Source organism: Nerophis lumbriciformis, linkage group LG08 (genome assembly GCF_033978685.3).
Source record: "Nerophis lumbriciformis linkage group LG08, RoL_Nlum_v2.1, whole genome shotgun sequence".
NCBI lineage: Eukaryota > Metazoa > Chordata > Actinopteri > Syngnathiformes > Syngnathidae > Nerophis > Nerophis lumbriciformis.
The window spans coordinates 25,832,798-25,859,386 of record NC_084555.2 but is presented as its reverse complement, the minus strand read 5'-3'; the positions used below and the strand labels follow the sequence as shown (position 1 = coordinate 25,859,386).

General features: G+C 40.2%; 1 protein-coding gene across 4 annotated transcripts in view; it reads right to left on the bottom strand.

Moving 5' to 3' along the window:
* fndc5a (fibronectin type III domain containing 5a) overlaps positions 1-26,589 on the bottom strand; it is a 101,826-nt gene that overhangs the window by 27,989 nt on the left and 47,248 nt on the right. For all 4 annotated transcript variants that reach the window (XR_009816004.2, XM_061968537.2, XM_061968539.2 and 1 more), the window contains exon 2: positions 2,578-2,693. Coding sequence is in view for 3 of the 4 variants with exons in the window: in XM_061968537.2 (XP_061824521.1) it covers positions 2,578-2,693 (116 nt within the window). In the remaining variant the exon portion in view is untranslated. The remainder of the gene's footprint in view (positions 1-2,577; positions 2,694-26,589) is intronic.

The following is a 26,589-nucleotide window of genomic DNA, read 5'->3' as shown; positions in this document are numbered from 1 at the left end:
TTCAGTCAAAGAAAAATTGTCCCAACTGTGCGCATCATGTGCACGAGCCTCCTCACGTGTCCGCCGCTTGTGGCGTGGTGTGCACGTCCCCCTGAGCGCTTCTGGCGCCAGCGGTGTTCCGTAAAGGACATTAGATGGTTTTGAGCCTAGGCTGTGCTGAGTGATAGCCCAAGCCGCGTACACAGATGCCAGGTGGGCATTTATCAAACCGCTATTCATTGGTAGGGGTCATAACCCCGAAAAGCAGGAAACAGCAGATGTACAATACGAATAGAGTGCGGAAAGAACACGCACAAAAAAGGCACAGGGAAAGCTGTGCATCAAAAATGGCAAGGTGGATTGGCAAGCCCATAAACAAAACACAAACCAAGAAGAAAAATATCTAAGTCCACATAGCATTCATTCAACATACCAAGAAGCACCAAAAAGACAAACAGGTCGTAACAATTTTCTTCATTTTACACACATATAATAATACACTTCTGCCAGCTTAACCACATTTGGCATGAGGTAAATGTGTGTACTTTGCAGTTTTAGCCATGAAAAGGCTTTGTGTGGCCCTAAACAAGATTTTGTTTGTGGCCTCATTCTTGTCTTTAACAATACCGTATTTTCCGCACCATAAGCCGCCCTGGGTTATAAGCCGCGCCTTCAATGAACGGCATATTTCAAAACTTTGTCCACCTATAAGCCGCCCCGTGTTGTAAGCCGCATCTAACTGCGCTAAAGGGAATGTCAAAAAAACAGTCAGATAGGTCAGTCAAACTTTAATAATATATTAAAAACCAGCGTGATGTGGGCGCGCATGGAGTCGTATATCAACATGGACGGAGCTGCGTGAAAAAAGCCACCCGGCCTCTTCGCGTAAACTTCCCTTAACCACTCGCTCATCTTTTCTTCATCCATCCATCCCTTCGAGTTAGCTTTTATGATGACGCCGGCTGGAAAGGTCTCTTTTGGAAAGGTCTTCCTTTTGAATATCACCATGGGTGGAAGTTTCTGGCCATTAGCATGGCAAGCTAGAACCACAGTGAAGGATGACTTCTCATTCCCTGTGGTGCGAATATTCACCGTACGTGCTCCCGTTGTATCCACAGTGCGGTTCACAGGAATATCAAAAGTCAGTGGAACCTCGTCCATGTTGATAATGTTCTCTGGCCGGATCTTTTTTTCAGCTATCTTGTTTTTACAATATGCACGGAAAGTAGCCAGCTTTTCTTGAAAGTCTTTAGGCAGTTGCTGTGAAATAGTAGTCCGTGTGCGGTTGGAGAGATTGCGTCTTTTCATGAACCGGAAACCTGTCGCTTAGTAGGAGCCATTTTGTGGTCTTTACAGATGTAAACACACAAAGGAAATGAAACGTAATATCTGCGCGCTTCTTCTTCTTCTACGGGGGCGGGTGGTTGCTTACAGTAGAAGAAGAAGCGCTTCCTCTTCTATGGGGGCGGGTGCTTACCTTGGCGGTTGCTTGCGTAGAAGAAGAAGCGCTTCCGCTTCTACGGGGAAAAAAGATGGCGGCTGTTTACCGTAGTTGCGAGACCTAAACTTTATGAAAATGAATCTTAATATTAATCCATATATAAAGCGCACCGGGTTATACGCCGCACTGTCAGCTTTTGAGTAAATTTGTGGTTTTTAGGTGCGGCTAATAGTGCGGAAAATACGGTACTTATTTATTATTATTGTTATTAGACTCCTATGGAGCCCCACACCCCACCCTAAACCTAACGTCACTGCCCCACATACATAATCTCAGTATGTTTAAATGTACTAAAAAAACTGATTATTGCCTTCATTTGTTTGGAACTAGATTTGTACTTATGATTATCTGATTCATTATCATTTCTGGATACAAATTACTACGATAAAACATCATAGGTATAATTATTAGTGCATATAATGTGGTTGTGGGGGTAAAGCCTGCCCTGTCTTTAGAAAATGGTGACGCTTCTGTTTAGAACTTTAGTCAAGGGTCCCTGAACGCACCACAGTTTTGTTCTATGAGATGCAAAAGTATACGTAGCTTTTGTCTGAAGACGTTATGTCTGTGTTAAGTGAACAGTGATGTTTTCCATGCTGGGTACCAGAAGCGTGTGTAAGTCGAGTTACACATTCCTCATTTGATTCAAACAACCCGTATTATTCAACATTGACAGCAAAGTTAATCTTATCTGAACTTTTATGATGTAGTATTTTATAAGTGACGGGTTGAAAATGAAAGAAAATGTAATCTTCATTTTTTTACAAAAGCCCAGGCCATGATCATGTGGCCCCCCTAGTGGTTAGTGGCCCTAAACCCATAAAGTGTTTATGCGACGGGCCGTCCCTGGCTGTTGGTCTGGTTATGTATAAAAAAAATCATATGCAATACCCGCAAACCATTAGCCTATAATAACTTGCTTTCTGAGGGCTGAAATAAAACAGTCAAACAAGATCTGGAGAATAAAGGAGAGAGACCAGAACATAGCAGCAATTGGCAGTGATGAACCTCAACCTCATTTGCCCCCGCCCCCCTGTTGATGTATTTACTGTACAAACACATTATATGTTGTGTCTGTGTATGTGTGTGTTGATCACCTGCTGTGTAATGGCAAAGCCAATGACGGGATCTCCATCGGGGATGTCCCATGTCACCACAGCAGAGTTTGCTTTCACCGCTTTGATGGTAACATTGACAGGAGGGGACAAGCCATCTGTAAGCAGAGGGAAGAAAAAAATGTAACTTTTCATGTTGTTGCAAACAGTGTACCACTGAATTGTTTAGAGTATTCTCTAACAGGAGGCAAAATCTAATTTTCCGCAAAAGCGACTTCTCTTTCGCATTTTACTGTTGAATATTCCGTTTTACTTCAGAGAGCGACAAGCACGCTGCTCTCTTTCTGGCACAAACAGACAAATCCATCAGACCAAACAGAGCATCGATATTTGATGATGTCATCCAATATCAGCGCTCATGTTCGCTCGCTTCATGTCTGTTTTGCCGCGATTGTAACTAACTTAAAGCAACAATAATGAGTGACTTTGACGTAATCAGTGAGTGTGCGGCGCCCTCGTCTACTGAGCGCACAAAGACAGAAAGAAAGTCGTGGTAGATCTCATGAGCAAGAAAGGTCAACACAGTGCGTTGGGAAAAAAATAATCTATTGCCTTTGTACATGATGAACAGGATGCGTGTGTAGCCACTTCTCTCTTGAGTGACAAACTGAGTGTGTGTTTGCTCAGTTGTTGTTGTCTTGTGATTCAGCTGTCAATGTAATGATGTCATGATGCAGCGGTCAATGTTAACCCTGGACCACCCCTGAAAGGTGTTTGTTTGGATAAAGTTAATTCGTTACAGGGATGGAGTAAGCATTTGTCTATTAAAACTGATCTGGTTTGACTCTTTTTTTGGGCCAGGCTGACATCATGTAGGATTAGTCTGTTTTTGCAAAGAAATGTTGTTTGGAGTTATTTGTTTTTACTACAAAATTTGTACACAATTATCATTTTTTTTATAACGAATGTGCATTTTTCCAAATGGAGACATGTCGGTTGTTAGAAATGATTTAAGTGCAACCCACAGCAGGATGGTTGTTTCATGAAAAGCTCCACAAAAAACATTGATTTGCTCAAAACAAGGAACATGGAGATATTTATTTTTGTGCATTAACACTTCATATATTAATTTCACAATATGTGTATTAAAGTGATTGTAGTTTGCACTGCTTCATACACAGAAGTGTTTAATTATTTGATAACCCCATTTACTGTTGTTGTCTCATTGGATTTGTCCTAGTGTTGAGGAGACTAAGACTATTTTTTTAATATTATGTCCTACAAATCCACACAACCGGTATTGAAAAGATAAATAATTTAATTTAATTTTGTAAAATATATATATATATATATATATATATATATATATATATATATATATATATATATATATATATATATATATATATATATATATATATATATATATATATATATATATATATATAAATAAGACTCCGGGGTATTCGAACTCCTCCACATTATATATATATATATATATATATATATATATAATGTGGAGGAGTTCGAATACCCCGGAGTCTTGTTCACGAGTGAGGGAAGAGTGGATCGTGAGATCGACAGGCGGATCGGTGCGGCGTCTTCAGTAATGCGGACACTGTATCGATCCGTTGTGGTGAAGAAGGAGCTGAGCCGGAAGGCAAAGCTCTCAATTTACCGGTCGATATACGTTCCCATCCTCATCTATGGCCATGAGCTTTGGGTCATGACCGTAAGGACAAGATCACGGGTACAAGCGGCCGAAATGAGTTTCCTCCGCCGGGTGGCGGGTCTCTCCCTTAGAGATAGGGTGAGAGGCTCTGCCATCCGGGGGGAGCTCAAAGTAAAGCCGCTGCTCCTCCACATCGAGAGGAGCCAGATGAGGTGGTTCGGGCATCTGGTCAGGATGCCACTCGAACGCCTCCCTAGGGAGGTGTTTAGGGCACGTCCGACCGGTAAGAGGCCACGGGAAAGACCCAGGACACGTTGGGAAGACTATGTCTCCCGGCTGGCCTGGGAACGCCTCGGGATCCCCCGGGAAGAACTGGACGAAGTGGCTGGGGAGAGGAAAGTCTGGGCTTCCCTGCTTAGGCTGCTGCCCCCGCGACCCGACCTCGGATAAGCGGAAGATGGATGGATGGATGGATAGTTTAAAAGGTTATTTTGTTTAAATATATATATTTTTGAACATTTTGCCACATCCTTACAAAATGACTTGACATCTGTTGGGTGAATTACCGTGACAAACACACTCATGCTCTATTTGTTACATGTCATAATAACACAACAACATTCCAATCAACCTCAGCTATACTTTGCATGTTTTATCATAATTTACAAAAGCATGGCTGAAAGCACCCGACATAAATGATGAAAATGGTAAACATTATTCCCGAGTTAATGTGTTGAATCAAGGCAGTGGCTAAATGGAGCGTTCATGGAGCTCCAAATATGGTTGTAGTTTCTACATCTTTCTAATTCCCAATAGCAAAAACACCTCAGGTAAAATGTTTGCAACGTACAATAATAAGAGTCACAACTGAAGGTGAATAAATAATCCTAAAAACTACATGCTTCAGAGATAAACAACAATGTCATCCATCCATCAAACCTTTGGGATCTTAAAACTAAAACTAAAAATACATCCCACTTGAAATGTTGAGTACCTATTAATTTCCGACTGCACAGAATGTGCGGCATACAACAGCACACCGTGGCCATCATCAATACGTGACAATCAGCGCCACATCAATGTAGCTGATTCGAAAGGCTTTACAATAACAATATTATTTACAAAATCCTCTTTGCTATATTTTTACTTATGAATTCACAGTGCACAAACAATAAAAAACGTATACATTGTTTCCATTCTGATGTCTTGCTCGTACAGGCTTCTATCATACTGTGATATCTGTGACAGAAAAATGGTGGCAATATTCCCCGTGGATCATATTTCTATATGAGCTGAAACGGTTGTGGCTCCCAGAGTGTAATCTCTGTTTTCATGAGGATGCATTGCATGCCTCCGGGGTGAAATTGAATTCTAATAACGTTCCAAGATGCTCAGCTGTCAGAGGGCTTGTGTGCTGCCTGAAAATGTTAACATTCTGGATAAAAAATACAATAAAAGCAAGTGATGTGAAACATTTACGTTTAGATCTACAGAGGAGAACCATTTATTATGTTTAAAGCATTACTAGTCCAATAATATTGATAATACTACCTGCAAAACTCCACATAAGGTTGTGTTTATCATGTATTATTAGCAGAATTCACTGTCCCTATCAGACAGGGAGCATCATTATTCTACCTGACCTCACAAAGGGCTTTAGTGATCTGTTCTGCTGGTTCTCATGACAGGCTTTTTGGATGATACAAAATATGAATCTAAGAATCTGCAATGCAATGAGCTTGTGTCACATCACATGCTTGTTGCATGGCTGGTAGAACTGTATGCAAGTTTTTCCATCATAGCAATATTTGGATGATGAAGAAATATAATTTGTTGTTATGCCCTCCAAATCACACACACAAACACATAAGGAGTAGTAGTGTTGTCAAACAATTACATTTTAACCAGAATAATCACTATCGAATATTGGTCGGATATGAGCAAAAAACCCAAGTATCGAATAAAATGAGTTTGCAATCGAGATAAGTTCTGGTACAAGCAGTGCAGTCCTGCAGACAGTACAGACATGTTTACTTGTGCAAAGTTGGACAGTCAGTTAACATCGAAATCTAAATGTCCTCCAATAGGCACACAAAGTTAATGTGTTCTTGTATTTTAGTAAAGTGATTTACAAAAGGTAAACATGATAGGCTATAGGCTACTAGAGGCTAGTAGCTACACAGCAGCTAAGCACACAATAGCACACAAGCTAGACACATGTAATAAGTGTCCTTACTTGAACAACATTGCAGTCTAAAACCGCACATTTGTCAGTATAAAAAGTATCAAATAATTATACATGCATATTACATATAGATACAAAGTCTCCAAGGCAGAAGCATACAGTATTAGAAAGTGTCTAGTAACAAACGTGTCTAGATCATTTACTTTAATGTGTTGTGACTTTAATGAATTACCATTCTACTTTAATTTAAAGACAGCATAAGTCTGTTATAAGGTTAGAGTTTTTCATACCTACCATTGTTCTCTGGGTAAGTTCACTTGATCAAGCCTTTTCTAACATTCCACATTACAAAATAATAAAAGTGTGTATTATGATTTGTGTTGATATCGTATCATTGCTAATACAAGTATCGGCCCATGCTGGTATAGTATTGGAAGTGAAAAAGTTGTATAGGGATACTTCTACAGTCGGAGTCTCTTCACTCATCTTTGCACTTACTTATGCATTGACCTGATCACTGCCTGTATAGAAGCCAGCGCAGCCTTTCGGGTAAAGGTAAAAGAGCCTGTGGGGTCAAAAAAATTGGGTAATTAATCTGCGTTTATACATGATTAATGCCATAATTTTTTGTGTTTGATCGCATGTATTACAACCTATTCTAAAGGTACTTTATCTACGGTAGTTTTAGACCATGAGTAGATATTGAATTAAGATGTTTACAAAGAGATTTTACGTTTTGCTTTGTTTTACTTGGGCATTTATATGCACACCGCAAACATTTTGAACAGTAGTAACAAGTGAGGATTTCTTTTGCAACCCTTCACCAAAACATTCATATGCATCAGCTGAAAAAACTGCAGCATAGTCCTGCTCCTCTTTCTTCATCTTAGCTTTGAAGCTCAGAAAAACTTTTTTCAAGAGAAAGTAGAATAAGTGTAGGAAACATTTTAAAGGCTTCAAACTTTTCAAAGAGACTCTTTTTCAAATTATATAATGTGGAGATACATCACAGGCCCTCATTTTAAACAAGGAGGTGGTGTGCAAAATAAGAACCACAATGACTGAGCTGGCAAAATTGAATTGCTATTTCTAATGGCCGCTGTTTCATTGTAACGCCATCAATCAACTGATTCAAAGTCAATACTTCTTCTTTGGAATGCTTGAAGACTCACACCCATTGGTTTCCACATTTTAAAGTATTCCTGCAAGGCAGCATAATGAACGAGTATTGACACCAATACCTTTTATGCCATCATCTGTGCTGCTCATATTTTGTATTACCTAGTTTAATCATGCTGAATTGATTTGCTTAGCATTTGGTCTTGACTACATTATGTCAGGATTCAGACACCTCTTGAGAGGATGCCATCTTCTAGTTGACACTGTGTTGAAGCACATAACACTTAATACCGTACAATCATTATGTAGCAGCAGACTTCTGAATGACTTCGGCCTTTAGGATTGGCAGATATTTGGACTTTATGACTGAACAAGATTAACAGGAACAACGAGAAGTAGTCACTTAAAATGAAGTTAATCTGTTGTCTTTATTATTATATAAACATAATGAGCCAACCCAGGGCAGTCAGTGAGAGGTTGTGTAGGTTAATAAATTACACTGCTGGTAATTAATGGGTGAGTTGCTGTAGCTGATGAACTCGCGCACATAGTTTATTCACACTCAAGGAAGCTTCAACAATACGTGTTTCCACAGTACCTGCTGCTGACACTTTGATGAATAGCTCGGATAAGAGACGATGAAAGGAAGAGGTCGGCGGCTTCTCTTCATCACAGCCTACTCTCGTGTTTAAAGTCACTCTGCTTTTGCTTACTCTCAACTATTTGTTTGTCATCTCTCCTGAAGTCTCAGAGACGAAAGCGAAACTAATGGAACTTAAGAGGTCACAAATCAAACTCATTATTCTGCTCTTTCATTCTCTCCGTATCGTGCTCACATCTCAAAACACACACACTGAGTTAACCTTTTGAGTCCTCTTGGGGACTGCAACTCATACAGAGACCTTATGCAATATTAAAGAGCAACTCTGTAGATTTAGATTTGCACCCAGCAGACTTCTATTCATTCTGTCTCCTATGGTCGCTCATCACAATCCGAAGCATACGGACGGTGTTTCCAACTTCCGAAGAATTATTGTTGCTTCAAGCCTTAATAGCAATTTCCTAAATGTTTTATTATATATGTTTCTTGGCCTGTAAAAGTATTTTTCAAAATTTTCAGGTAAAAGACCTTGTTGTCAATAACAAAACATCCGGCGGACCAACTCGTTTAACCAATATACAAAAACATAACTTTTAAAATGAAGTTTACTCCTGCACTTACTGGTGGGAGCTTTTGCTCATACTTTTGTCCACAACCACAACCCTCAACCAACTGCTTTGTTGGATGTGTGTTTGATTGTCAAAAAGATCCAATTACATATTAAAGTAGTACCTCGGGTTTCCTAAGCCCCACTTTTTGTATGCAAATGTTTGCGGATATCTTGCCCCAGTTATCTTATACAACCTCCGTTATTGTACTGCCAAACATTGAAAGTTACAAACTCCTCTATTTGAGTGTGTATACTTGTGCGGAATCGAGTGCCCAAACAAAGAATAGAAAGCATTAGTGACTTAGTCTCTTTTGCAAGTTCCAGCACTTTGACAAGGAAAGTGAAAAATGTAATATACAACTTGTGAAAAAGTATAAAAGAACTGCTCCCTTCCCACCTTCCTCTCTGCTTCTCACCATCTTTGCCAAAAAAAAGTCAGGTAAGGTTGAACCCAATATGATCCTATTTAACCCAGCAAACTGTAACATAGTTTTACAATGTTTTTTGTGTGTCTCAAAATATACAATCCTACACTTTTTTTTTATTGGTTTGCAACGTTGTTGTCCATTCAAAAGCTTGTTCTCAGGGCATTAAATCAATGGCAAATGGACTGTTCAGGTTGTTAGAAGATATTTCGCCTCTCATCCGACCAGGTTTCATCAGTTCACTCTCAAAAACTACATGTGACAGCTCTAGGCAGACTAGCGAGGACAGCTTAGTCAGAGTAGGTAGGACAGGTCTTGTCAGACTAGTTGCTGTTGTTTCTTGGCCTGCCACCTTCTCCTAAGGCTGAAAGATGACGAGGGTGTGGGATTGATCAAAGAAGATGCCTATGATGATTGTTGAACGAAGACTACTTTATTGAACAAGCAAGCATCACATGTACTGCAGTACCTGGAAAGAGATCGAGCCAATTGATACATCTCCCCTTATGTGTGGGCCAAACACCTAGTGTTATAACCCCTAGTGCTGTCCCCTTAGCTAAGTCAAGTCCTTTGTCCAGAAGTTGGCTCCTTCATGCACTTGTCTAGTCCCGTGATCGTTAGCATTAGGGCACTAATGAGTTTCATGTGCGTCCGTTAATAATATTTTGTACGCTGGAGCCTGACAAGAACAAAATTATTTGTTCATTGGTATTGACTGAGTTAAGGCCTATACGCATACCTTTACCTGGGCACATGGGATCAAAAACTCCTTCATATAGCTCTGCCCGCCCCTCGAGCCCTCTCTCCTCATATCTTAGAGTAGTCCATCTCAAATAGTGGGACGGGCCACCCTGGGTAACATGCTTTATCAGCCATTAATCATGACTTCCTCATTATCCATCCATCCATCCATTTTCTACCGCTTATTCCCTTTGGGGTCGCGGGGGGCGCTGGAGCCTATCTCAGCTACAATCGGGCGGAAGGCGGGGTACACCCTGGACAAGTCGCCACCTCATCACAGGGCCAACACAGATAAACAGACAACATTCACACTCACATTCACACACTAGGGCCAATTTAGTGTTGCCAATCAACCTATCCCCAGGTGCATGTCTTCGGAGGTGGGAGGAAGCCGGAGTACCCGGAGGGAACCCACGCAGTCATGGGGAGAACATGCAAACTCCACACAGAAAGATCCCGAGCCTGGGATTGAACCCAAGACTACTCAAGACCTTCGTATTGTGAGGCAGACGCACTAACCCCTCTCCCACCGTGCTGCCCAACTTCCTCATTATGATTTATTAAAAAAAAAATCAGCACAAAATCTTACATTAATTTTTAATTTGTAGGTTAAAGTGGTTTACATATTGTCTCCAGAATTAATTTTGCTCATCAATTTGAATTCATAATTATTTATTGAGTTTATTTAATTGTATTTTTCATTATCAAATGGCTCAAGCTGGTCAATAATTTGTTTATAGTTGAATACGGACAACATTTTTTTTTTTCAAATTTGAGGCAAATTGATGCACTGCAAAAATGTTCTGTTACAAACTAAAAACAATGTTAATAAAATTATTCTTTGTTGTGAGTGGATCTGTTACCTTTTGTCTTATTTGTTTTATTTAATGTTATGCAGAGGTGAGGGTGTAATGATACAATTTATAGTCGCGGCGGAGAGTGGGGGGAATGTTTTCTTCTTCCTGGGGGACGTAACAGAAAATAATTGAGAAGCACTGTCTTACAGGGACGTGGCGTCGGTTAGAATGTGCGTGTGCTTACATGTGCGTACAGCCATAATGACCACTGATGTAGGATGTTTAAAAAAATCAGGAACTGCTTTTTTGGGTAAAAACATGTTACTTTGCATTGCAAACTTTTTAATACCCTGAAAATACAATCACCTGGATCAGGGGTCGGCAACCCGCGGCTCCGGAGCCGCATGCGGCTCTTTGATCACTCTGATGCGGCTCAGCAGCTTACTTGCTGAACCCCCCAATTTTCCCGTGAGACTTCCGGATTTCAGTGCCTCTCGCAGAAAACTCCCGGGATTAATATTCACCGATTTTCACCCTTACGGCTATAATAAGGGCGTGCCATGATGGTACAACATTTGGCGCCCTCTACAATATGTCTTAACAGCGTGCCAGCCCAACACTTGTTATACAATATACATCTTCTGCTTGCACACGTACGTGACAGCAAGGCATACTTGGTCAACAGCCACACAGGTTACACTGACGGTGGTCATACAAAACAACTTTAACACTCTTACTAATAATGCGCCACACTTTGAACCAAAACCAAACAAGAATGACAAACACATTTTGGGAGAACATCTGCACCTTAACACAACATAAACACAACAGAACAAACACCCAGAATCCCATGCAGCCCTGACTCTTCCGGGCTACATTATACACCCCTGCTACCACCAAACCCCGCCCCCACCCCAACCCTGCTCCCTCACACATCAAACCCCCCCCCCCCCCCCTCTCTGTGCGTCGGTTGAGGTGGCCGGGGTTTGGTAGCGGGGGTGAATAATGTATCCTGGAAGAGTTAGGGCTGCATGGGATTCTGGGTATTTGTCCTGTTGTGTTTATGTTGTGTTACGGTGCAGATGTTCTCCCGAAATTTGTTTGTCATTCTTGTTTGGTGTGGGTTCACAGTGTGGCGCATTATTAGTAAGAGTGTTAAAGTTTTTTGTTTTTTTTATATCGCCACCGTCAGTGTGACCTGTGTGGTTCTTGACCAAGTATGCGTTGCTGTCACCTACGTGAGCAAGCGGAAGCCCCATACACCGTGTAGCTGATCAGGCACGCTGGCTGTAGTGGGTGCTATATACTGTACCATCACGGCACGCATGATGCTGAGCCATTCATTTAAAACCCGCGTGCCGCACCAGCTTTCAAATTCCACATAAAGGTGTGGGCAGCGTGTCTGAGAACCCTGGTTAAAACATAGCGCAAAGCAAAAAAAAAAACTTTGCATGCAGTGTTATTTCATTTAAAATTTCAAAAAATGTATGCGGCTCCCATTGTTTTCTATAATTTGTGAAATTGGTCAAAATGGCTCTTTGACTGGTAAAGGTTGCAGACCCCTGACCTGGATGAATGCCAGTAATTACAGGAATGAAAAGCTTGCATTGTCAGCTTTACTCAGACCCATATTCCTAGTAGACTAGCTGTGATCATGTGACTGCCCTGACGATACAATGACCTGCATGAATGAAAACGTGCACAGGAAAAAAAGATTGTATGGGGAGGCGTGGCTCACGCGGTAGAGTGATCGTCCAGAAACATGAGGGTTCCTCAGTGTACGAATTCAGCTTGTGCCGTCCTCGTCACAGCCATTGTGTCCTCGGGCAAGACATTTCACCCGGAGAGGTCGTAGGCGCAAATTGGAAGCTTTGTTTCCGTCAATCTACCACGGGGCAGCTGTTGCTACAAATGTAGCTTACCACCTTTAATGTGTGACTGTGGAGTGAATGAATAACGGGCTCACTTTTCTCACTGTAAAGCACTTTGAGTGCTTTATAGTGCCAATACATTATTTTTTCCAAGTTTGGCATTTTTTTCCTTTAATTTGTTCTGACCAAAAACAGGACAGCTCTGATACTGAAAGAAGCCAAATCAGTAGGCTATAAAAAAACGTTTTGCTTTTGCTTTGTCCCAAACCAAAGAACTGTAATTTAAGTGTGAACATATCTTTGAAGTACGTTGCCTTTTCAAAACAGTTTCTGTACAATCTTGCCCAAATGGAATTGTACAGGAAACTCTTTTATTGTTCTAGGCTATGTACTTAAGATAAGTTTGAAGAAAAATGGTCTGAAATGTATGTGCTACTTCAGCACTGCCGACTGTGCAATGTATTTATCTGGCCAGACTGCAGATATTTCACAGCCATGCCTGTGGGTCTTGGATTGCTCAAATCTCAGTCAGTCAGGATCAATGAGTTCTGCAGACAACACCAACATGCTGCATTCACTTAGATAAACGATCCACCCCTACAGTTTCGCCACTACTGCAGCAGGAGATGGCAGCACGAAAGGGCCCCATCCTTTCCACGCTCACCTGGTTCGGGTGATTTTACTTTAGAGTGCATTAGTGGGTTAAAGCTACACAATGCACACCCATGACCACGACATGGACAATAAAAAAGATAAAGCAAATACCAGTAGATGTACTTAACAATTATTTTGGACTGAGTAGAGAATGTGTTGATTCAGACTTAGTATCAGTCACTCGGTTCCTCTTTCTTTCTGATTGACATCTGAGAAAGAAAGGTTTTTTAAAGTCCTATTTTTTGTTGACGTCTCAAAATGTGTTGGATTAGCTGTGTTGACAAGTAAATGATCCCAAAGACACCAAATAGATGATAGGACAAAAATATGTTCTAATCACACAAAAAGTGACTGATAACAAAAGATGGTGATCCTGGCTAGTCGTACTAGGATCACAAAAACTAGCACACAACACTAGGCAGGGTAAAAAAAAAATCAATGTCTCTGGCAGGAGACAGCCAGTGGCATGAAAAAGTACAAATGAAAGAAACTCGCAACAAAAAGTGGCCTCGAGGAATAGCAGGAGCACTGAACAAAGATACAAAAAATATGACAGACTATACAGTCAAAATACTTAGTTGGTAAGCAGACAAGGAACATGGAGCTGAGTTGGCGTAACACAATCTGGCAGTACAATAGGACAAGATCACACAACTCCAGGTTAAGCAGGGCCATTGCGCCTGAAATCTGGGCCCCATGTACTTAGACTTAGAGACTTAGACTTAGACTTAGACTTCCTTTTTATTGTCATTCAAATTTGAACTTTACAGCACAGATAAGAACAAAATTTCGTTACATAAGCTCATGGTAGTGCAGGATAAAAAAGCAATAAGGTGCATATATAAATAAATAAATAAATATAAATAATATATAAATTTATATATAAAATAAATAAATATATATAAATATATATAAATAAATAAATAGATTACTGTACAGATAAATATATTGCACTTTTTCACATGCGTCCACGTTTATGGATGTATGTTATATTGTCTTTTTTATTCCAGTGAGTTAATCCATTTTGGGGGAGTTGAGGGGATAATTTAATTATTATGTTACCAAGAGTACCCACAAGTCGGTACACTTTGACAGCCAATTTAGACCAGGAAATGGCAAGAACAAGCAGCACGGTAGAAGAGGGGTTAGTGAATGTGCTTCACAATGCGAAGGTCCTGGGTTTGATCCCGAGGTCTTTTTGTGTGGAATTTGCATTTTCTCCCCGTGACTGCGTGGGTTCCCTCCGGGTACTCCGGCTTCCTCCCACTTCCCAAGACATGCACTTGGGGATAGGTTAATTGGCAACACTAAATTGGCCCTAGTGTGTGAATGTGAGTGTGAATGTTGTCTGTCTATCTGTGTTGGCTCTGCGATGATTGATTGATTGAATTATTTATTTCAAACCTGCACAGTACAACAACACACATTTTTTTTTAAACATTTTGGCAGGGACATTTATGCAAGGCTTGAAAAGGGGTTGGATGAAGCAGATGCTTATAGATGAGGTGGCGACTTGTCCAGGGTGTACCCTGCATTCCGCCCGAATGCAGCTGAGATAGGTTCCAGCATCCCCCGCCACCCCGAGCAGAACTTGAACAGTAAGTGATGATTGTTGGCTCTCATGAAGTCTGCAGTGAGTTTTAATCAGTGATGTAGTTGGGAAAAAAAGCAAATGTTGTGATGTTTTTTTTTAAATTAATGCACCGTGTATGCTTAAAATGATCAAAATCCGTAAATTATAAATGCTATTATAAATGTGCCCATTACTACATTACATATTATATGCTTACATCATGTATATAAAACCTTAAAGGAGGTGTCTTTCATAATGATTGTGAACAATAGGCACATTTCCAAAAACATTACAATTCCTCTTTAATAGGTCAGAGTATTATTATGTAAATGATGTATTATTAAGTTAAAGTTAAAGTACCAATGATTGTCACACACACACTAGTAGGGGTGTAAAAAATAATCAGTACAAACCGTTAACCGATTTTAACTTTAAAGATATGAATACATCGTTTGGCGAGCCTATGGATCGGTCGATATACAGCTTGTGTGTCAAACTCTGGCTCGCGGGCCAAATTTGGCCCTTGAGGCGATATCAAATTAACACTAGAGCTGGCCCGCCGATTGTATACAGAGGCGGTGCCGCGGTAACACCGCATTCACCGCTAATTCTCATACTTGCCAACCCTCCCGGGAGACTCCCAAATTTTAGTGCCCCTCCCGAAAATCGTCACGTCCGCTTTTCATCCAGTCCAAAGAGTGCTGGCCCAGTCACAAAATATGTGCGGCTTCTGCTTCTTGATCAACAGCGATACAGGTTACACTGAGGGTGGCCGTATAAACAACTTTAACACTGTTAGAAATATACGCCACACTGTGAACCCACACCAAACAAGAATGACAAACACAATTCAGGAGAACATCTGCACCGTAACACAACATAAAAACACAACAGAACAAATACCCAGAATCCTTTGCAGCACTAACTCTTCCGGGACGCTACAAGGTGTGTGGGTGTGTGTGTGTTTTCAAGAAAAGATGGCAGGTATCTGGCTTGGACACAACAGATTATATCAGTGTGTTGCAAATTAGGCAGTTTAAAGTCCTGAATGGTTGGTTTATTCATTGTTATTTTATTTTCAAATTTATTAGCCTGTCAAAAAAGTTAATGTTGATATTTACCTCAGAAGGCTGCAAATAGAAAAGAGGCATTCAATTTTTATTTAAATTGTATTTGATATGCAATTGATATTTTTTAATTATTATTATTATTATTTGAAATTTGATTTTGCATGTCACTATAAAGTTATATAAGCCTTGCTTGTTCAATATTAAATGCAAAACTTGTTTGGGTTCCTATTAAAAGGTTCATTTGTTCAACCTTGGCCCGCGGCTTTGTTCAGTTTTAAATTTTGGCCCACTCTGTATTTGAGTTTGACACCCCTGATATATACTATGGATTGGTCGATGTCCGGTTGGAAAGTCATGAAACGGTTGATTGTAGAACTGATATGAAATAGGGCCGCTCTAGTCTTGCGAGACTTCTGTGATGACGTAATACGAGAGTACCGTTCTCGTTTGCGACTGACGACGACAGAGCAACATAGCAGACAGCACTGAAAGAGTTTACAAACAATGCGCCCCCGAATATCAAAACTAAAGTGTGGTAATCGTTTGGATTATTTTTTACAGAAAGAACAGTATGGCCATTTGTAACGTTTGGAAAGCAGCACAACTAATCTGAGCACTGACCTGTTGTGATGGCATCGAGACATTCAAGCCTACCAACTGGCAAGACAAGAGGACACTCATTTTAAAAACTTCCAGCTCCAACTTAGCCACAACTCTGTGAGGGAATCACATCATCTACTTCACTGTTCGTTGTGCTAAAGACTTAACTCAGAGCTGCCAAGCTTGAGAGTCACACAATTTAACCCATTCTCACGCCACACTTGACATTTGTCACGCTTATATTATGGCGTCACATTAGTGCCAAAAATCAGAGCGCAAAAAAACTGTTATCGCGCGCTGATTTTCCACTTCGTGCGCGCGCGCGACACCCTTTTGCGCACGCGTGGTGCCTTTTTGCGCACACGCGGTGCCTTTCTGCGCGCGCGTGGTGCCTTTTTGCGCGCGCGCGGTACATTTCTGCGCGCGCTCCGTCTCGGTCTGTGCGCTGTCATGCTTCGTTTTGGCACTTTGGGGGCGGGTATGCTTAGACGGCCCCTTCTTTCTGATTAGTCAGGCGAAAAATGCTCAGAGCCAATCAGAAGTATAGCAGGGCGGGTCATTGTCAATATGTATCAAGATTTACGGAGGAAGAAGTGGATAAAAACATGTCGCGCGCTGATGAAGGTTATTTCATGCCACATAAACACAATACAGGGTAATACAAAATGTGACCCAAATAAATAATAAGACAACAAACACCATAATCACATCTTTCAGCCAGAACTGGTCCACCAGCAATAACATCCAACCATACCATTATTTTATATTTTCACTTCTTCTTGAACATTTGTTTTCTAATTTATGGAATTTCTTTTGATTCAGCCATAAAATTAATGAAATAATCTTTGAATTTTGTTTTTAAAATGTTAAAAATAACCTTTTAATAATGTATTCTGAAACAGTTTAAAATAATCAGAGAACTGACTAACACTGACCCTACACAACTATGTTGCACAATTAAGTCATTTTTTTTATAACGAAAGAGGTAATTTCAACAGGTACAGCATCCTATGTCATATCTACATGTAATAAGATTTGTAACAAGGCAAACCGTTTGTAAATTGGTCGAAAATCGAGCAAGTTATGGTAATTTAATTAGTACATGTACCATTGACATCAATGTAATGATTTAGGCTAGCTGTCCGAGGTAAGATGGCTACTACGTTGCTACGCTGGAGAATCATTGGTCATATGAAAAATGCTCAGAGCCAATCAGAAAGAAGGGGCCGTCTAAGCATACCCGCCCCCAAAGTGCCAAAAAGAAACATGACAGCGCGAGGAGAGATGCCAGGAGTACACAGAGAGCGCGCAGAAAGGCACCGCGCGCGCGCAACAGGGTGTCGCGCGCGCGCACGAAGTGGAGAATCAGCACGCGATAACAGTTTTTATGCGCTCGGATTTTTGGCACTAATGTGACGCCATATTATACTCCCCCCTTTACTACTCCATATTTATTTTTTCATAATAATAAACTTGTTTCCTCGCGGCCTGCCGTAGTTCGGGTAATTCTGATTGACTTACCGAAAGAACCAATCACAGACTAATCCATAAACCATTATGCCTAAATCTAGCCAACCACGGAAAGCACCATACAACGTAAACCAATCAGAAGCAATGTTTGGCGGGTCTTCGTGTCTTTATTTATCACACACACTTTGGCAGCATGGTGGAGGAGGGGTTAGTGCGTCTGCCTCACAATACGATTGTCCTGTGTAGTCCTGGGTTCAATCCCGGGCTTGGGATCTTTCTGTGTGGAGTTTGCATGTTCTCCCTGTGACTGCGTGGGTTCCCTCCGGGTACTCCGGCTTCCTCCCACCTCCAAAGACAGCACCTGGGGATAGGTTGATTGGCAACACTAAATTGGCCCTAGTGTGTGAATGTGAGTGTGAATGTTGTCTGTCTATCTGTGTTGGCCCTGCGATGAGGTGGCGACTTGTCCAAGGTGTACCCCGCCTTCCGCCCGATTGTAGCTGAGATAGGCTCCAGCACCCCCACGACCCCGAAGGGAATAAGCGGTAGAAAATGGATGTATGGATGGACTTCAGCAAAGTGTTGTCAACTTGGCGACTTTCTCGCTAAATCTAGAATCTTTCTAACTCCTCTTCGTGACTTTCTGTCTCAAAAGCGACTAGCGACAAATCTAGCAACTTTTTTGTGATGTTTATAGACATGAAAGCATGTAACACTCAAATGTCTTCAATATACAAGTGGTGCTGCTGTGAGCTTTTCCTCACAGGCGGTCCTCTGTCTATTGAATGTCTGCTCTTAGACATCTTGTACTGAAAACACATTTCCTTGTACTTTTAAATGCAATTGCAAAAAAGTCAATGCCATTCTCATCAGAGCAGAGCGGAGACCCACACCCAGTCTGTGCAAAGCTGCTGCTGTTTCTGCCTTGTTGGTTGAGATGTAAATGATTCATCATTGTCATGCTTCAAATAAAAACATAACTATCGTTCATGTTAATGAGCCAGTCAATAGATTTGGGTCCTTCTTGAATATCACAACCCTTCAGTCTTTTGATCAAATTTGATACTCTAACATTTAACAATGTAGAACAAATACAAATACAACTAAACTAAGAATTAACAGAAGAACATCAATTTACAGTTCGAATTTATATTTCCAATCATAATTTGCAATTAAGTTTATGGATTGCAATGCCTTGAAGTTGATCGTTCTACTATCTGCTAATAACCACAGGTTTTGTATTTGTCTATTCAAAAAAATAAACACATGATGTTGTTCTGACAAGTTACATGATACATTTAATTTTCTTTTCACCATGCAAAGCTAACTGTGCATCTGCATCGAATTGCATCAAATCGTAATGTTTTAAAAAGTAATGTTAGTGAATCGTGTCATAACCCATGTATCAAGATTCATATCGAATCGCCATTTAAGGTAAAGATGCACACCCCTAACCATTAACAATCAAGCCCTGACATGCAAAAAAAACCCTAATAAATTGTCCTGGCTCAAGATAGTCCACAGGTTAATATGTAGCATTTACCCTACATGTACAAGTAAAACAAAGAGCACATGGAATAAGTTGTTACTAGAGATGCTTTAAGAATCGGAAATTATCGGTATCGTTTTTTTTATTATCGGTATCGGTTTTTCTATTTTTTTTATTTTTATTAAATCAACATAAAAAACACAAGATACACTTACAATTAGTACACCAACCCAAAAAACCTCCCTCCCCCATTTACACTCATTGACACAAAAGGGTTGTTTCTTTCTGTTATTAATGTTTTGGTTCCTACATTATATATCAATATATATCAATACAGTCTGCAGGAATACAGTCCGTAAGCCCACATGATTGTGCGTGCTGCTGGTCCACTAATAGTACTAACCTTTAACAGTTAATTTTACTCATTTTCATTAATGACTAGTTTCTGTTTTTATATTGTTTTACTTTCTTTTTTATTCAAGAAAATGTTTTTAATTTATTTATCTTATTTTTTTTATTTTTATTTTTATAAAGGACCTTATCTTTACCATACCTGGTTGTCCAAATTAGGCATAATAATGTGTTAATTCCACGACTGTATATATTGGTATCGGTTGATATCGGTATCGGTAATTAAGGTTTTGGTCAATATCGGAATATTGGATATCGGCAAAAAGCCATTATTGGACATCCCTAGTTGTTATGAAACAAATATGAAAACAACAACAAGACTCATCAAATCTTAATTAAAGTTTACATTGGCTTGTTTGTTCACTGTAAGTCTCATCAGAAAGCCTGATGCCGGCCTTTTTGTTAGCAAATGTGTAAATGAGGTGTTTGATGTCCAATTGTCTGCTTAGCATAACTTACCTTATCATTGGTAAGTCTAGCAAGGTTATTTAGCGTCTCTTGGCTTGTTGTGAATTTGAGATAGTTCTTCTCTAGTTTCAGTTTGCTAAATACTCCTTGTCCACCTGCAGCAGCCACAGGACATGTTATGATATGAAAGTCAGTGTAAAACTGTCCCAAGTTCTAAATAGTCTTTTTACCTTGTTGTTGTTAGCTATTATGGTGTCTTTTTAATTTTATTGCTATGAAAACAAACAACAAAAACAAATCTTTGGACATTTAACTTTTTTGTATTGAGCACCAGAGGTGGGTAGTAACGCGTTACATTTACTCCGTTACATCTACTTGAGTAACTTTTGGGATAAATTGTACTTCTAAGAGTAGTTTTAATGCAACATACTTTTAATTTACTTGAGTATATTTATAGAGAAGAAACGCTACTTTTACTCCGCTCCATTTATCTACATTCATCTCGCTACTTGCTACTGATTTTTATTGATCTGTTAATGCACGCTTTGTTTGTTTTGGTTTGTCAGACAGACCTTCAAAGTAGGATCTACGCATGCCTGCGTTTCACCAATCAGATGCAGTCACTGATGACGTTGGACTCCGTTTCACCAATCAGATGCAGTTACTAGTGACGTTTGACTCCATTTCACCAATCAGATGCAGTCACTAGTGACGTTTGACTCCATTTCACCAATCAGATGCAGTCACTAGTGACGTTTGACTCCATTTCACCAATCAGATGCAGTCACTAGTGATGTTTGACTCCATTTCACCAATCAGATGCAGTCACTAGTGATGTTTGACTCCATTTCACCAATAAGATGCAGTCACTAGTGACGTTTGACTCCATTTCACCAATCAGATGCAGTTACTGGTGACGTTGGACCAATCAAACAGAGCCAGGCGGTCACATGACCGTCACACGTGGACCCCGACTTAAACAAGTTGAAAAACGTATTCGGGTGTTACCATTTAGTGGTCAATTGTACGGAATATGTACTGTACTGTGCAATCTATTAATAAAAGTCTCAATCAATCAATCAAAAGTGTGAAGGAAAAAATACACTTTTTTATTTCAACCGTACTTACCGTCAAAAGCCTAAAGACTGACCACACAGTTCCTGTCTTCACAATAAAAGTGCCGCTCCATCGCGCCTGCGCTAACAAAATAAGAGTCTCCGAAAGCCAGCGCAAACAAGCTAGAAAGCTACGGAGTTTGCCGCCAATGTATTTCTTGTAAAGTGTATAAAAAGCGAATATGGAAGCTTGACAAATAAGATACCAAAAACCAACCACTTTCATGTGGTATTAGACAGAAAGGAGGAACTTTTTTCCTCCTCCGTTTGAAAACGTGGACGTTATCAGCACTGCTGTCTGATTCCAATCAATGCAAGTCATCAGAATCAGGTAATGCACCAACTTGTCTTCATGAAAGAAAGGAATCTATATGTCAAACATGCATGTATATTCATTAAAACACCTTTAACATGTGAACAAAAACGGCAAAATAAATAAATATAAATTATATACTGTATATATAAATGTATGTATATATATGTGTATATATATATATATATATATATATATATATATATATATATATATATATATATATATATGATATGTGTGTGTATGTATATGATATGTGTGTGTATGTATATGTATATATGTGGTAGATCACCTTGACTTGATCATTTATTAAGTAATTGATTAACATTGAAAAACTTATTGGGGTATTACCATTTAGTGGTCAATTGTACGGAATATGTACTGTACTGTGCAATCTACTAATACAAGTTTCAATCAATCAATCAATGAATGCCTACCCACCTCTGTTTAGCACTAATAACACATTTTACAAGACCACATTATAAATACATCATGATAATGTAACTGACCTTCATCAGATGCTCACAATTAGTAATTATAAGCAGTTGATGTAGATAATTACTCAGTAATTATTAATTACTGAGTAGAACTTGAATGGATTGTAAAACAGGTCAAATGCAGACTCTGAATGGGCGCATACTGGAGCACAGTCCGACAGTGATATGTGTGAAACACAGTCACAATGTTGCTCTACAATGAACTGGCGACTTTTTTTAATGTACTGGTGATTTGTCCAGAGTAGCACGGCCAGATGACAGCTAACGCTCTGGTCGCTTTGGTGTAGAACACATTAAAGCCTTCTACAGAAAGCTAGGAGCATCCAACAATGATTTCAAATTAGAAATGGTCTCAGCTGACGAGGTGATTAAAAAATTGAGCGCGCTCCACCCAAACAAGGTCACCGGCCTTGATAATATCCCCTCCAGATTCATCAGGGACTCTGCCACCACCATTGCCCCGATCATCACACACATAATATACCTCTCAATTACTCAAGGCCAAGTACCAAAAGATTTCAAAATAGCAAGAGTAACTCCCCTCTTTAAAAAAGGAAGCAAATTAGAACCTGGCATCTACCGACCTGTTTCTATTCTCAGTTCCATTTCGAAAGTAATGGAAAAAATAGTTTATGAACAGGTCGATAGTTACCTTGCCACAAATAAACTCATGTACAAATACCAATCCGGCTTCAGAACTAACCACTCCACTGACACATGCCTTCTCTATCTGACCGACCACATCAAACATGAGGTGGACGCGGGCAAATACTGCGGCATGGTCATGCTGGACCTTCAGAAGGCCTTTGACACCGTTAACCACTCTATACTGTTGGATAAGCTCAGAGCAATCGGATTTGATAAAACCTCATCGAGCTGGATGCAATCTTACTTGGAGGGGAGGAAACAGGTGGTTGAGTTGAACGGCACCGTGTCCCCCCGCCCCCTCTCAGTAAGCTGTGGAGTCCCCCAAGGCAGTGTATTAGGGCCTTTACTGTTCCTAATATACATAAACGACATGTCATCAGCATGCGACTGTGAATTGTTTTTGTTTGCGGATGACTCGGCCCTGCTGGTATCCGGCAAGGACAAGTCACAGGTGGAGAAAATCCTCAGTGCTGAACTCTGTAGAATTTGCACCTGGCTCGCTGACAACAAGCTATCTATACACTTAGGTAAAACGGAATCCATCCTGTTTGGGTCCCACATCAACCTGAAGAAAGTCAGTGACTTCACTATAAAAGTGGGTGACATTGTTATCGCCAGGAAGGATGAGGTCACCTACCTAGGTTCCATTCTAGAGGCTAATCTTTCCTGTGATAAAATGGCAACCAAGGTAATCAAAAAGGTCAACCAACGAACGAGATTTCTCTATAGAATCTCCTCTCTGGTCAACAAAAGCACCATGAAGATTCTGGCGGGAACTCTCGTTCAACCCTTTTTCGATTACACATGCACCTCCTGGTACCCTAGCACCTCCAAAACCCTCAAATCTAGACTCCAAACATCCCAGAACAAGCTAGTCAGATTACTTCTAGACCTCCACCCCAGATCACACCTCACTCCTACCCACTTCTCCAAAGTGGGCTGGCTCAGGGTGGAGGACAGAGTAAAACAACTTGCACTGAGCCTTGTCTATAAAATCCGCTACACCTCCCTGATACCGAAGTACATGTCAAACTACTTCCTTATCGTAAATGACCGCTCCGTTAAAGATAATATTAAAGACATTAAATGAAGGAACAAGTAGGCTAATTGTCTCAACCCTCGGTAGTTTTACTCTCTCACCAAAAAGTTTTTGATGTCCTGGGCCCCTGCTCTGCTGTTCCTACTCCTGGTCTTGCTAATTGCAGGGCATCCTAATCTGCTAGAGTTCGCTCACACCCATGGAAACATGGGAGGAAGGAGCCACATTGTGGACCAAACCAGGGGCAAAGGGAGTTATTGAAGTTATTAGAATTATAATATTCTATGACTTTTGGCTTTGTTTGAATTCAGACTCATTTGTATAAATATATATTAGTTCAGTGTATGCGTAATCATTTTGTCATATAGAGCAGTGTTTTTTAACCTTTTTTAAGCCAAGGCACATTTTTTGCGTTGAAAAAATCCGCAGGCACACCACCAGCAGAAATAATTAAAAAGACAAAACTCAGTTGACAGTAAAATTGTTGGATACGACTTTCACTATAGCTCTTGACTAAAAGTAGGTGTACTGTCACAACCTGTCACATCGCACCATGACTTATTTTGAGTTTTTTGGTGTTTTCCTGTGTGTAGTGTTTTAATTCTTGTCTTGCGCTCCTATTTTGGTGGCTTTTCCTGTTATGTTGGTGTTTTCCTGTAGCAGTTTCATGTCTTCCTTAAACTCTATTCCCTGCATCTGCTTTGTTTTAGCAATCAAGACTATTTAAGTTGTTGCCATCCTTCTTTTTTTTTTTTTTTTTTTTTTTTTTTGTGTCCTGTCCAGCTTCTCAGGCAAATCATATAGTTGATGTAGATGCCCATATCGGCTGTTCAGATTTACTTTACAAAAGAGAAGTGTAGGATACTTCTCTTGTTGCCTTATTTGTATTTTACTTTATTAAATGTATTTATATTATCATTTAGTGCAGCCGGGCCGGAGCAGGAGGGGATAGAAAGAGAAAAAAAAAGAAGACAGAGGGGGAAATTGTGGGGACAAGAGGGGGATTAGACAGAGAGACAAAAACAACAACAGCAAACAACAACAACAACAACAATAGAGCAACATCAGCAAATATGACATGTACAAATATGATGGTAAAAGTAATAGCAAATAAGCAGTTAGCGAAAAATAAAAAATAATACAGAAATGACAATGAGCATTATTACACTACAAATGGATCAATACAAATACCAATAGAAATAGCGCTATTGATAATGAACAATACCAATAATTTACCTTTATTATCAACAATACAGTTGTTTAAATGAAACAATACATATACGTAATGATAACTTGAGATACGAAAGAATGCAGAAAAATGGAGGGGGAGAAAGAGAAGCAACCTACATTAACCTTGTAGATTGTTATAGTCACAATAGGTTAAGCTTTGTCAGTGTGCCATGTGTTACACCCAGTTTACCCTAGGGCAACAACGTTAATATATGTTTGATGAAACGTGATTATGTGCATGAGTGTAAGTATGCATATGTACTTGTATATGTACAGAATGTGTATATGTGTTTGTACAATGAATGTATATGTACAGCATGTGTATATGTGTTTGTACAGTGAATGTATATGTACAGTATGTGTATGTGTATGTTTGTATATTGAATGTGCGTGTGGATGTACGAACATTAGGTAGGTAAATATGTACTGTATTTGTGTATGTATGTGGGAGCGTAAATAGATAAATAAATAAATAAATTAATTAATTAAAAAAAAGAATTAAAAAAAGATCACAGACATGCTGACAAACAAGGTCACTACCCCAGCAACTGGCCGACTCGCAGCACCTCGGAATACCTTGCAGCACCAAGCTACCACAATAGACGCAGGGACTAGGCCCAACAGGCCCCAACCAAGACGGGCACCCGGAAGGGATGGACAGCGGGACCCAGGAGCTCCAGACACGCAGTTTGGATGCAGTAGCCCGAGGCGTCGACCCCCGTCTGACAGGCAGGCCCAGAGCGTACCCCCAGAAATATACATACATACATACATATATACATACACATACACACATACATGTATACATACCCACACATACACATATATACATATACATACACATATGTACACATACACATATATAAACATACGTACATACACACACATATACATACATATACACAGTTCGTCAGCCCCGACAGCCATCACGCGCGCGCGCTGCCACCAGTCACAACATCAGCCACACCCCTGCACCAGACCCAGCAGCCACGGGCGCCCACACCACAAACAAACGGCAGTAGAAACAGCACCCGCAATAACCCCAGACAGCCAGCACCATCCTTCTTTGTGGTGACATTGTTAATTCTCATGTCATGTTTGGATGTACTTTGTGGACGCCGCGTTTGCTCCACAGTAAGTCTTTGCTGTCGTCCAGCATTCTGTTTTGGTTGACTTTGTAGCCAGTTAGGTTTTAATTTCGTTCTGCATAGCCTTCCCTAAGCTTCAATGCCTTTTCTTTGGGGCACTCACCTTTTGATTATTTTTGGTTTAAGCATCAGATAAGACGACAAACCGTCGTCGTCTCACAAGACGTGTTCCCGACATCTACAAAGCAATTAGCTACCGGCTGCCACCTACTGATATGGTAGAGTATAACACGGTTACGCTGCCGAGCTCTAGACAGCACCAACACGCAACAACGGCAAATTATTTGTAGACTATAATTACTGGTTTGCAAAAAATATTTTTACCCCAAATAAGTGAAATTACATAATCTCCCACGGCACATCAGACT